The 14,556-nt window shown below is 33.0% G+C and overlaps 2 protein-coding genes across 2 annotated transcripts; both read left to right on the forward strand.

The window, feature by feature from the left end:
* Positions 1-884: 884 nt before the first annotated feature.
* LOC104803390 lies at positions 885-4,738 on the forward strand. The gene is made up of 12 exons (XM_010527320.1): positions 885-1,141; positions 1,239-1,315; positions 1,738-1,839; positions 1,927-2,043; positions 2,187-2,445; positions 2,534-2,691; positions 2,782-3,140; positions 3,215-3,314; positions 3,550-3,609; positions 3,729-3,809; positions 3,933-4,049; positions 4,373-4,738. Exons 2-12 carry the CDS (start codon positions 1,256-1,258, stop codon positions 4,667-4,669), a joined length of 1,710 nt encoding a protein of 569 aa, XP_010525622.1. The 5' UTR covers positions 885-1,141; positions 1,239-1,255; the 3' UTR covers positions 4,670-4,738.
* Positions 4,739-8,920: 4,182 nt separating this feature from the next.
* Positions 8,921-13,839, forward strand: LOC104803392 (protein DETOXIFICATION 33). The gene is made up of 9 exons (XM_010527321.2): positions 8,921-9,233; positions 11,015-11,210; positions 11,361-11,706; positions 11,870-11,956; positions 12,081-12,137; positions 12,223-12,461; positions 12,545-12,663; positions 12,747-12,833; positions 13,608-13,839. Exons 1-9 carry the CDS (start codon positions 8,973-8,975, stop codon positions 13,659-13,661), a joined length of 1,446 nt encoding a protein of 481 aa, XP_010525623.1. The 5' UTR covers positions 8,921-8,972; the 3' UTR covers positions 13,662-13,839.
* Positions 13,840-14,556: the final 717 nt, after the last annotated feature.

Here is a 14,556-nt window from a genome sequence, read left to right on the forward strand (position 1 = left end):
CGTTCAGTAACTACGTATATATATATATATATATATATATGTGTGTGTGTGTGTGTGTAATTTATTTAATCAGTAATATACATATATATATGTATAATTTATTTAGATTTTTTATCTGAATAAAGGAAATGTAAGGGTACGTTCCTATTTTTATTTCAATGTCGGGCAAAATTTTAACTATTAGTAGATCGTTTCACTATTCAATTTCCTTGTCTGCTACTTTTGTTTTAAATTTTTTAATATTCATTTGGTTTTACTTTATTCATTCAACTTCAAAAAACAATCATTATTGTTCGATTTCTCATATTAGAACAATTATACCTATATATTTTATTTTTTATTTAGCTTTTGGTTTTAATTTGGAATTGTTTTATTAAAATTTATTTTTTTAACAAAAAATTGATACTTTTCTCTATTTTTTATTATTTTATATTAAATTTAAATTCCACTCGAATTCAATTAACTTATTTAAAAAAAACTATATCTAGATATTTTGTTCATTATTCGTTGGATAGAGACAAAAAAATAACCATTCCTAATATGCTGTTTTGTAAGGAAAATAATAGTTGTAAGAAGAGAGCGGAAGGAATATAACACATAGGTCGTTACCCAAAAAAAAAAATATATATATATATATAACACATAGGACATTGACTCATCAAATATCTGCTTCTTAGCTCATTAGCCATAATGGAAACAATTATTTCTTTTATGAACTTGTTATTAAACAATATTTTACATATATACACATACGTATATGTATATATATTTCTCCAAAATTCGAATCCAAGATCGCTCAACTCTAACCACCATAATAATAATAATAATAATAATTTATAAATTGGCGAAATTAATTAAGGGAGGGAGAAGCTGTAAGCGACCGACCGTTTCACCCATTCTCTCTCTAAAATTTAATAAATTCTCTCCACGACGCAGGAGTAGAAGAAGACACAGAAATCTTCATCTTCTGCTATTGTCTCCATCTATACATACATAAATACATACACCTCTCTTTCCGTATATATATATATATATGCACTTCTATACAGCATTATTCTTCCTATTGTCGCAAACCCGGAGCTTCAAATTCGTGATGATCGTGGAAGCTAGCATCCACATGGACTTGTAGAAGTCGAATCAGGTTTCGATCCTGATTTTGATTTTTCAAATTTAATTAACTTCTTATGTTTTCGGAAATGGTGATCTTTGTGCTCATCTGTAATTTTTTGAATTTGCAGGTTTTCAATCGGAGACGATGAGCAGCAGAAGTAGCAGCAGCGGTTCGAAAACGCCACGATCTGCGAAAGCAAACATTGTGAGCGACGAGTTTCTTAAATTTTTTTTCTCCCGATCATAAATTTGTTTTTTGGTGATCCGATTTCAGAATCGGGTATGGAGGTTGATGAATTCTACATCTCCGTCGTTTGCTTCAATGGCGAACACATACTCAGTACTCGTACTCGATTTTGTTCTGATCTAAAAAGGCGGATTTTGGATTTGGAGAAAAAAAAAAGGAGTTTCAAAAGGGATTTTTTGGGAAACGAATCTTTTCGAGCATCCTTTAGGGAATCCGAGGAGGTTTCCACCATTTTTTTACTGTTCAATTGCTAAAAACAATGATTATGGTTCTTATTTGAATTTCTGTAGCAGATCCATCCTTTTGACGAAATTAGTTTACAATTACAAACGAAGATCATTGAATTGAAACCCAGAATTGTTGTATTCTAACGAATGAAGGAGAAGGAGGAGATGCAGAGGAAGAAGGTGAAAGATGGCGAAAATGGAGCTGGAAATCGAAGGGCGTTGAATCGGGAGAAGAAAATGGCTCTGCAGCAAGATGTGAAGCTTCTTTTTTTTTAAACGTTTGATTGCTTTGAATTATTTGGGACCCTACAGTTTTCATGATGAGTTATTTGCTCTTTGAAGGTGGATAAGCTGAGGAAGAAGCTTAGACATGAAGAGGACATTCACAGAGCCATGGAGAGAGCCTTCAATAGGCCTCTGGGAACACTTCCTCGTCTTCCTCCTTTCCTTCCTCCTCCGGTAAATCTCTTCCAGGGTTTTGATGATTTGCGTTTGTTGAGAACTTGTGATTCATATGATGCCTTGAGGTCTGGGGATTAGTCAGGCCGAAGATTTGGATCAAGAATTGTTTAATAGTATTGGAATTACGTTTGTTGGTGTAGATGTTGGAGCTTCTTGCCGAAGTGGCCGTTCTTGAAGAGGAGATCGTCCGGTTGGAGGAGCAGATTGTGCATTACAGGCAAGACTTGTATCAGGAGGCCGTTTATACGTCTTCCGTGAGGAGGAACGTGGATGGTTTAGTTGATGGTGTTCATAAGCAAAGCCAAAGCAAGAGTCCAACACGGGAGAAACCCAAGTCCGCGTCCAGTAACTTCGGTAAATCCGAGCCACTTCTGTCACGGGAATCGCCATCCATTTCAGGTGATCCTTGCGGAATTGTATGGTTAGGAACATCTGGTACTGAATTGGAATAGTTCAGCGTGATTTAGTGTTATGTTTCGTTATGTAGAAAGTAGGAGGAGTACAGAGAATCGGTTAAGAGCTAACACTTTGAAAAGCGGTAGAGAAACCTCGGTCCAGAAATCCAAAACGGTCAGGACCCTGGTGGAGAAATCTCTTGTTCGTCACAGATCGATGAGTAAGAGTTTAGATGCTCAGAAACTACAGGTATTTTTGTATCACTATCCTTTCTATGAATTTTTTGTATCCTTTTGCTGTGATGAATTCAACTAATGTGGACCTGCGTATATGCGCCAGGAAACGCGGATGCGTGACCAAGCAAATGCAGAACAAAGGTCTAGCAATGGTTCCGATGAAAAGTCCGTCGGAGATTGTAGCCCAAATAAAATTTCCGAGGATTTGGTTAAGTGTCTGTCAAACATTTTCTTGAGAATGAGCTCGGTAAAGAGCCGGGAGGGAACAGAGCATTTGTCCTGCTTGCCGAGGTACCCATCTCAAGAAAACGATAAAGAGACAGTTTTCAGGGATCCTTATGGCATTTGTTCGAGCTTTGGGGAAAGAGACATTGGCCCATATAAGCATCTGGTTGATGTTGAAGCATCTTCAATCAACCGAAACAGAACCTCGAGTTCTTTGTTTCTTATCCGCCGGTTAAAGTAAGTTATGTTCAAGAATTGCATTGTCTGATTCCGGTAAAACGTTCTTAGTTTCGTTCTATCATAACTACCAGACTTCTGCTCGGGAGACTCTCTTCAGTCAGCTTGCAGAAACTCAACCACCAGGAGAAGTTGGCATTCTGGATAAACATTTACAACGCTTGCATGATGAATGTACGTAATGAGATCGGTCCCGCTTCTTCTTTTAATCGTTTCGGGTTTTGGTAGATTATATTCTGTTACACTCCTCCTTCAATATCACTTCACCTACACTGGAAATAATGTCAAGTTCACCATCTCATTCAGTGGGCACCATCCTTCTTACATACAATGCAATTGTAGTTTCCCCTTTAAGAGCCGACTATAGAAACCGAACCCTTTTACCATTTTTGTGCGCTGATTCTCGCAGGGTTTTCTGGAACACGGAATACCAGACAGCCCCGAAATGGTGATGGCACTAATGCGTAAGGTAAAACTCGTCGGGCCGTGTGCCAGTCTTACGATACTTTTCTCCATGTTAGCATATGAATAGAAATCTTCTCAAGCTGTTCATCAATGGTCCCCCCATCCATGGTGGTTTTGATGCAGGCAATGATAAATGTGGGAGGACACTTGCTCAACGCCATGACCATCGAGCACTTCATCCTCAGATTACCATATCATTCTAAGGTAAAAAAATATTCCGTGCCTCTATCCCTTTCCCTAGACGTTTGTCGTTATCAACTTCTGTCGCCATCGTGTGATACTTTCTTTGGTTTTTCAATTTTCTTGGCCCTGTCTTTGCTCTAACAGACTTCCCTCAAGGGTGCAAGAAATGATGAAATGGCAGCGAGGAGTAAATTCGGGCTGGAATTATCCGAGCCTCTCGTAACATTTGCACTCTCATGTGGAAGCTGGTCCTCACCTGCTGTAAGTATATATATATATGACAGTCTGTTGCAATCAACTTACTCGGCCTTTAAATGAAAGAACAGCTCGAATCCAATGGTCCCCGGCACCCCAAAATAAATGCTTTGTGGATTGTGGTCAGGTTTTTGTCTTAACTGGATGTTAAATCAATTCCTGAATCTCATCTTGTCAGAATTGGTTGATTCTTAGGACAAGTAGCACAAATGTGATAAGTGTTGGTAAGAGGGCATTGACACAAACACTCAAAACCCGAAAAAAGATACGAACCATTTGGATCATGACCCTCATTTCCGATGATAAATGAATCGTTCTTTTTTTTGAAGGTACGGGTATATACGGCGGGAAAGGTGGAGGAGGAGCTCGAGGCGGCGAAGAGAGAGTACCTGCAGGCGGCGGTGGGGATACCGATGAAGACGGAGAGAATGGGGATACCAAAACTGTTGAATTGGTATCTTCACGACTTTGCAAAGGACATGGACTCCTTGCTTGATTGGATCTGTCTTCAGTTGCCAACTGAGTTGGGGAAAGAAGCTCTCAAATGTCTTGAGAGAGGGATGCCCTCTCTTCTTGTTCATATTCTGCCTTATGACTTCACTTTTAGATACCTTTTCTCCACCTGATTTTTTTTTAATTTCTTATAAAAGAGTACATATTTTTTTTATTATATATTTGAAATGGGTTTCCACGTTTGATATAAATATTTACTATTTTTTGCAGTGGAAAATTCTTTAAAATGTGCGATATAAATAATTTTCCGGCCCTTTTCATTTGCTTCCCCCCCATTGTGGACTTCCTTTCGCCACCTACAACACCACAATTTCGTTACATAATTAATTATTATTTTTAGATAAGGAATTTTCGCCTTGTCATTTCGTTGCTCTTAGTAATGGTTTTGTTATTGTCATTTCGTTGTCTTCACTAATTATTTAGTAACGAAATTGTTTGAGTTTGATTTTGACGTGATTTTGTTTTAGCGGGTCTTGTTTATTGATTGACTACATATTAATATCATTATTAAAAAATATTCAAAAAAGCTAAATGCTAAGATAAGTTTGGTAGCAAATCATGTCAAGGTGAGAATGGGAGACACTACCATTTTGATGTTGTCAGATCTTCCATGAATTCCCTTCACATTTCAACATACCCTTCTTTTTTTTTAAGATTGAGTCACGGGATGTTTTAAATGATATCTAACTATGAACCGACACTTTTAACTCTTCTATATTTACATTAATCCGCGTTTGTTTTTGAATCAACGCACGAAACGATAAAGAGGTGGTCTCAAGAATTGTTTCAGTATGGTTCGAACCCCTGACTTCTAATTAAAGGACGAATATGTTGAACCATCTATATCAACCATTAAAGAACATACCATTCTTTTCATATTGTATAATTTTGATCTTGGTTTATTATACTCATATATCATCATCCATCTCATAAAAAAATACATGAAAAGAGGCCATGTGAAATTGAGCTTTCTTTCCTTTTTTTTGTATCTTCACACACCTCTATCTAAACCAAGTTTTATAAAGCACAATTCAGTTGCATAACTCCATCATTATGTCTTTTCTACATATCAAACCCTAACTTCATTCTCTAACCAGAACTACTAACAAATATAATGTCCCGCGAATGTTACGGACATTACAACTGTTACCATCGATCAAATTTGTGACATTTTAATCATGTTATATCTTCACTCGCACACTTCTCGAAAAGTATTCTCCAAAATGTCATTCATATTAAAACAACTATAAAACTAATATGTTTAACTTTTGAATTCTCTCGAAATAGATAATAAAAAACATAAATATAGCTTATTAGTACGAATAATTTAATCAATTCCTTTTAAGTCGTTTCTAGGTATGTAATCTTATAAAAATACATATTAATTAATAATTGAATCATATTAATTAATAAAAATATTAATAATAAATTTATTTATTGATTTTAAATAACTATTAATTTATATAATAAAGATTATTTAATGATAATAAATATTTTCTTTTAACTTTTTTATGTACTGATGATAATAATTATAATATTTTTTTAAAGGAATATATAAATTGAGGGTTTATAAAGCTCTATTATAAATATAATAATTTTTTAAAAATAAATATTTTAATTTTTATAGAGCTATTAAATTTTGGTATGTAATTAATTTTTATAATTTTATAATTTATTTATCTTTAATAATAATATTAAAATTTTTCATTAGAAACAAAAGTTGAAGTTAAAATGTTGATTGAATATTTTTCACAAATTGAGATTATTTTATTTTTTATAATTGCATACAATTAATAATAATACAGGAGTAGAAGAAGACACAGAATAATAATAATAATAATAATAATAATAATAATAATAATAATAATAATAATAATAATAATAATAATAATAATAATAATAATAATAATAATAATAATAATAATAATAATAATAATAATAATAATAATAATAATAATAATAATAATAATAATAATAATAATAATAATAATAATAATAATAATAATAATAATAATAATAATAATAATAATAATAATAATAATAATAATAATAATAATAATAATAATAATAATAATAATAATAATAATAATAATAATAATCGAACTGATGCACAGTTGGTAAACAGTAAAACAAACCACAACTAAAATCAAATCTGAGTTTCTTAACCAATCCATAACCGGAAATAACCTAGACACTCAAGTCTCATAAAATCAAGTAAATATTAAATTCATATCTCCGTCTCATAAAATCATATAAATATTAAATTCCTGCAAAAGGTATAATGATACCATTAAAGATTGAATAGGAGAGAGGAAAGGACATACGCTTGTGACAAAAGACAACTAGGTTTTTTTTTTAATAAAAAAACATAAATTAGTCGCAACGGCTTAATGTCGATAATTAGAACAATTTGCAAATAAAAAATAAATAAATTCTTCGTATATTATGTGAACTGCGAGAGATCAAATAATCTATAATTAAATTTCAATTAATTTTTTTTCATATTTTTATATTTGATTTGATTTTATATATTTAAAATAAAAAATATATTATGTAAACAAATTTTGGTTCAGATTAATTTCACTTGTTTTTTTATTGATTTGATTTTTACATTTTTAATCATATATCTAACTATAAACGTTGTTGCACTCTATTATAAAAAAAAAATCAATATTTTTTAATGTTCCGACAATATACAACACCAAAAATAGTAATCCTTTAGTCATCTATTGGAAGAGATGTAGAGCCAAATGGAAAGAGGGTTACTGAACAAAATCGAAGAAAATATAGATGGTAGGATGGTTATAAAAAAATATTCCTAATTTATTATGGATAAAATCTAATTTGTGGGTATATTTTAGTTGATAGGAGGGTGTTAATTTAGGTTCGAAACCCTAAGTTCAGTCCAAGTTCACTTGAAAAATGTCGGGGTTCAAATTAAGTTTTCCGATTGGAAAAGATTGAGCTTTCGGGTCAAATTTAAATCGGATTTTGGATCAGACCGAAAACCTATTAATTGATTTTAAAAATTAATAAAAAAATTTTAAATAATAAATTTACAAAGAAATTGAGCGGACCAATCCGGTCCAAACTGAGTTCGAAGCCTATAAAACCGGACTTTAGATTTGGTTATATAAAATTTAAAAAAAAATCGGATCAGTCCGAATTCGAATCCAAAACTTTCAGGGCGAATACGCGGTCGAACCGGATCGGGTGGGATCGGTCCGGTTGACTGTTGATAGTTGGTACGTTAAAGTCGTTAGTATACTATATATTCCCATAATCAAATATAACACGCATGTACATGTTACGTATCATATTCGGATTAATTTCATTTTTAGAAGTGTTTGCTTGCTTGTGTATTATTGGTCCAAAGTTCGGCCAAAGAGAATACACGTAATGCATTATTGCTGCATCTGTTTAATCGTCAGTCTCACAAAAGAAAAATCAAATTGACAAAAAATTAATAACATTGAACATATTTTTCTGAATTTAATATGAACATGAAAAAAGGAATAGGTACTTTAAACATAAAAAAATGTGAACCAAACCCATTGAATGTGCATTGTATTGTAATATTAATATTAGTTGGATGAATATTTTATGTAATTAAAATTGAACCAAATAATACATGATTATATTTAAATTAATTAATTCAATATAATTTCTCAAGTCAAAATTTAATCGAATCTAAATTATATAAAAAAAATATAAAATCAAATGAAAATAAAAACTTTTAAAAAAATATTATTAATAAGTCAATTCTGAAGAAAAAGTTATATGATATAATTCTTAAAATAAACGAATTAAATTCGAAAATAGACAAATAAATATCATTGTTCTCATTTAAAAAAAATGTGTATACTATAAGAATGTAATTTCTAAAACATTGATTTTAGTTTTATGTTTACTCAAAAAAATCATATCTGTCATTATCATTTGAAAATTTACTTAACATTCGTTTTTTTCTCTCTCCCAATTTTAGTATGGTCATCTTAACCTAACTATTTCAAATGACTGACCGATTCCTTATTTCTAGAAGAATATAAACAAAATTATATATATATATAATTCCAAACTAAACTCGGTTTATTTAATTTTAAATGGTTCATCAAAATTAAATACAAGCATTTTTGTTTGGATTTCATTCACATATATATATTTTTAATAATACTTGTGTATTATATATATATATATTGAAATTATATCAATCCAAGTTTTTTGTAAATACTATCAATTAAATTAATTTAATTTGATTCATTTTGTGTTTATATTTTACGCGACCGGACCCGATCCGACCCGGTCCGACCCGGTTCTTTGTATTTATTCTCGTTTATAAATGCATATATCTACCGATTTGTATGGCAGTTCAAACCAGATAGAGATTGAAAGTTCAGAAGCTTCTCACCACCGAGAATGGCGACGGACGAGGCCTCACCGCTTCTCCGCCGCGGAGAATCTCCTGGAATCGCCGGAATAAAGTTGCCGGCGGCGAGGGAGTTCGGCGAGGAGTCACGGAGGCTGTGGAAACTCGCCGGGCCGGCGATCTTCACGGCAATCTGCCAGTACTCGCTCGGAGCACTGACTCAGACCTTCGCCGGACACGTCGGAGAGCTCGAACTCGCCGCCGTCTCCGTCGAGAACTCCGTCATCGCCGGCCTCGCCTTCGGCGTCATGGTTCGTTCGTTTTCGCTCACACGTGTCTCTTTTAGATTTAATTTGTTTTTTCCTCTCTAACTTAAAGTTAAAAACATTTAATTATAGTTAAGTATCTTATTTTGTAATTATTAATTAAATGGTTTTAAGATTATCGAAATTGCGTGATTCTGGTTCGGCCACGATGAGGGTACAGCTTACGAGGAGGAAGTCGTTGGCGTTGCTGTGTATATTAATATATATAACACGTAAATATATATTTTTAATTATTGTTATTAAAAAATAATTTAAATTTGGGAAAATTCTTAAAAAAATTCTGAATTTTGTAATTTTAATTAAAAAAATGTGATTTTTTTACTTTATCGAAAAAATATTAAACTTTTTAAAATAAATATAAAAAAATACGATAAAAATTAAAGATTTTCTAAAATTTAGTATTTTTTTAGAATTTTCCCTTTAAATTTCTTTAAAAATTAGACAAGAGAGCGACAGGCAGTGCTAAAAGGTAAAAAAAAAACCAAAATAGGTTTTCTTCTCTTCTGCAACTGCTTCTCCCCCCCACCCGACACGTGTTGTCTTTAGCAAAGCCTTCGCCATTCAGTTTTGTTTGTTTGTCCACTTGTACAATAAAATCTCATTTCCAATCCATAATTATCCAATTTGAATACTCGACTTGACTCTTTGAATTGAATATTGGAAGATCAGAAATCTGAATATAGAATTAATTTGTGGTAGAAATCGAAATTATTTATAGATCTGCTGTAATTTAGATTTTGTGATTTTATAGTTAGACAGAATATTTAATATATATATATATATATTAAAATTTACAAGACGATTTTTTATGAATTATATTACTCATTTTGCTAAAAAAATTAGAAAAATATTTTTGTATTTTTTAAGAATTCGGAAATACATCTTACATTTATAAAATCAGACTTTCGCACGGATGTGTTTTAATATTTCAGCGTACGGGTGTAATGAATAAATTTCAGAATACGGGTGTAATCAATGAATTTCCGGATATGGGTGTTTAAATATTTTTTTTTTTTTATATTAAAGGAATAATAGTAGAAGGGATTCCAAATTAATACTATTTTGTTAAACAGTGTTATCTTCAAAAATGCCCAATTTATCATATAGCGTCTTAATAAATCTGTAGGGTTCTTTTTTTTTTGTGCAATGGGAAATTAGATCCAACAAAATCATATTTTATATTAGCTTGCATAGTAGAAATTATATATATAAAAGTTATATAAATCTATAATGGAGTTTTTGAAGTACGTGAAATTCTGTAAATTAGAGAATATGGAGTTCTGTAAATCCCTAATATATAGATTCCAATTTTCTTTTATTTTATCCTTGTCTCGAATATTGAGTTCGACATAACGTTGGTATAAGCAAGTTTAAATCGTTTAGGCTCTGATACCATATAAGAATATTTCCGTAATAATTGAGATTCATTACTGATAAAATCTTGAACGGTCTGCAAAATGCCCCGCTTTTGAATCCGGGTTTGCACGAGAGAGATGTCAATGACCACGTTTCCTTTCCTTAGTGACGTTTAGTCTTTTAGGTTCTAATACCATGTACAAATATTTCGGTTATAGTCAAGATTCAAGATGGTTTGAACTCTTTATGTAATACTCGTGTTTGAGACCGCGTTTGCGCGATAGAAATCTCAACGACTAGGTTGTGATACCATATTGATACTACATAAGAATATTTACGCTAATCAATATTCAAGACAATATTTAAGATCTTGAATGGTTTACGAAATGGCTTGTGGTTTCGGGTGGCAGCTAGGGATGGGGAGCGCACTGGAGACGCTATGCGGACAAGCGTTCGGAGCGGGGCAGTTGCGGATGTTAGGAGTATACATGCAGCGTTCTTGGGTCATTCTCTTCGTCACGGCTTGTTGTCTACTTCCTATCTACATTTGGGCTCCTCCTATCCTTTCTTTCTTCGGCGAGGCTCATCATATCTCTCGAGCCGCTGGTACGTCCCCGATCCCTTTTCCTCGTCTTATTCTTATTTGGGAATGTTTCATTCATTTCGCTCAACTATATCTCCGATGCAACAATTTATCCGTTTGTTGTTTCGGTCCAAGTTTGACCGAGATATGTATCTTCGACATGTTTGACACAGGAAAATTCGCGTTGTGGATGATACCACAACTTTTTGCGTACGCGATGAATTTCCCGATACAGAAATTCTTACAAGCTCAGAGGAAAGTGTTGGTGATGACTTGGATTTCCACGGGTGTACTCGTGATACACGCGGTGGCTAGCTGGCTGCTTATCCTCAAGTTTAAGTGGGGACTAGTCGGAGCTGCCATTACTCTCAACACCTCGTGGTGGCTGATCGTCATTGGTCAGTTGTTGTATATTTTCATCACGACTTCGGATGGCGCGTGGAGCGGATTCTCATGGCTCGCATTCCGGGATCTATACGGTTTCGTCAAGCTCTCCTTAGCTTCCGCCATCATGCTCTGGTAATTCCGCCCTTTGCCAATAACTAAACTAAATGATGTGAACAAGATACATACTTTCTTATACGTTTTTTACGATATGGTTTCGTATCGTTTGTTTGTACATACGAGCGAAAGATTAGGATAACGATTAGGGTTTCGGTTACCTCGGTGAATGCCTTTGCAGCTTGGAGTTCTGGTACTTGATGGTTTTGGTGGTCATTACGGGTCTTTTGCCTAATCCATTGGTTCCCGTTGATGCCATATCTATATGGTAATTGATCCGGAACACTCTCGAAAGCCTTTTTTCTGTCTTCGATTACAGTTTTATACGGTTATCGACATCAATATGTTAGTATAACCCTCTCGAAATTTCTTTATGTCCATACTTTTCACAGCATGAACATACAAGGTTGGACAACCATGATCTCCATAGGGTTCAATGCTGCTATAAGGTAAAGGTTTGGCCTTTGATCTTGTATCTGTAGAAATATAGTTAATTACAATAGTGTCCTTATCTGATTTTTTTTGTTCGGTCAGTGTGAGGGTGTCGAACGAGTTAGGAGCGGGAAACGCCCGGCTAGCGAAATTCTCGGTGGTAGTCGTCTCTATAACGTCGATCGCGATCGGATTCGTGTGTATGTTTGTCGTCTTAGCCACGAGATTTTACTTCCCTCGTCTATTCACTTCAAGCGAAGCCGTGGCAGAAGAAACAACGAGACTCGCCGTCTTGTTGGCTTTCACCGTCCTCTTGAACAGCCTCCAGCCTGTCTTATCGGGTAAATTATCGCATATCCGAATGTGTTAGGACGAGAATTTCGGGTCACGTGACTCGGGGAAACTTTTTTTTTTCCGCCATCAGGGGTCGCGGTGGGAGCAGGATGGCAATCTCTAGTGGCTTACATCAACATCGGGTGCTACTACATTCTCGGTTTGCCTCTCGGTATTGTGCTCGGATTCCCTCTAGGCCTCGGCGTTGAGGTGAATTACCCAAAATACCCTTTCCCGACGCCTTAAAGCTGTTTTCGGGGTTTTTTTTACATCGGGTTTTCGGGTTATGACAGGGGATTTGGTCAGGCATGGTTGCGGGGATTTGCTTGCAGACCCTGATATTGATCGTCATCATCTGCATGACTAACTGGAACAAAGAAGTCCGTACCGTTTTGTACCTTCTGCCATGTCTATCACACTATATCCCCCCCCTCCACACACACGCACACGCACGTGTATATACATATATATATATATATATAGAGGTGGGCGTTTCACAACCGTACTGAACCAAAAAATATGGTATCGTTACGAATTGAATCGTCTAAAATTTTCGAACGATAATTTTTTTAGAAAACTGAATTTCTCCGAACTAAACGGATTTGAATATTAAAAAATCCCAAAAGGTCAAATTTTTTTTAAAAGAAAATCTAAAGTTTTCTTAGCAAAAATCAAAACTGAATCAAATATAAAATAATAATCAATTGGTACATATTTTGTAGAACCAATGCGAACGATTTCTGAACCAAACCCAAACCGAATACTGAAATACCCACCCGATATATATATGTGTATATATATATGTATGAATATGTGTGTATACACACATATGCATGTAGGTATGGTTGTATCTACGTATAACATGCATGCGTTCACATTACCTCGATTTGGTTCTGTAGGAATTTGATGTATCCAATCGCCTCCATCAGTACAGATGCCGTATCAGTCTGCATTTTTATCAATAAATCTAATTAATTGCACGTAACATAAGAAACTAAAAAATTATCAAAACTTACGAAAAGGTGATCATATAGATAATGAGAGATTAATTCTAAACTTTTTTTATGGATTAATTAAGTTAAATATGGATGAAAAAAACCAGATTAAATAATATATATATACTGTAAACGTAACGATTTTATTTTTTCTTGCAGGCCGAAGAAGCGGAAACTCGGGTTCGGAGGTGGGGAGGAACAGCCGTAGAATAATGTGATATGAGTCATCTGAATTTATTTAATATATCCAAATATATATTAGAACTAAATTTCGATTTCTATGGAGAAAATTATAAATTTGTTAGGTGACGATTTGGTTATTGTTTTTTTTTTATATATTTTTCTGAACTTCATTGCCGGTTTTGAGCAATGGGTTAACCTTTTTTTTCCAGAGATTTTTCGCCTTTAATTTTGGTTAATTTTTATATTCCGTTTAATTCAGTTAATTTAAATTAGATTAGATATATAATCAAATTTTGGATCGGATCAGATGATGTTGGTTCTATTACAACAATGTCGAGGAAAAAAACACTAGATGAAAATTGGCTCAATTGTTAACGGTTCTTTCTTTGGTGTAATTTCTTGCATTTGTATATGAAACTTGGCCCATAATTATTTACATTTACTTGGTCATTCAAGGTAAAACTATAAAAAAAATTTAAAGGTGAAAAATGAATTTCTAAACTTTTTGTTTAATAAATTTATTCTCAAAATTTGTAAAATATATCATTATAATTTCTAAAATTATAAAATATATCATTATAATTTTTAAATCAGTATGGTCGAGCATTTTTCTAATATTATTAATAAATTTGAGAATTATAATGATATATTTTATAAGTTTGATAATAAATTTATTAAACGAAAAATATAAAAATTTACATTTACGTGTACACATATTTTTTTTTAAAGTAAAACCTATAAAAAAATTTAGACTTATAAAATGATGAAAAATAAATTTGTAAACTTTTTTTTAATAAATTTATTCTCAAAATATATAAAATATGTAATTATAATTTCTAAAATTGTAAAATATACCATTATAATTTTTAAACTGAAATTTAAATCAAAATCGTCAAACATTTTTCTAACACCAATTAACAAATTT

Source organism: Tarenaya hassleriana, unplaced genomic scaffold (genome assembly GCF_000463585.1).
Source record: "Tarenaya hassleriana unplaced genomic scaffold, ASM46358v1 Cleome86, whole genome shotgun sequence".
NCBI lineage: Eukaryota > Viridiplantae > Streptophyta > Magnoliopsida > Brassicales > Cleomaceae > Tarenaya > Tarenaya hassleriana.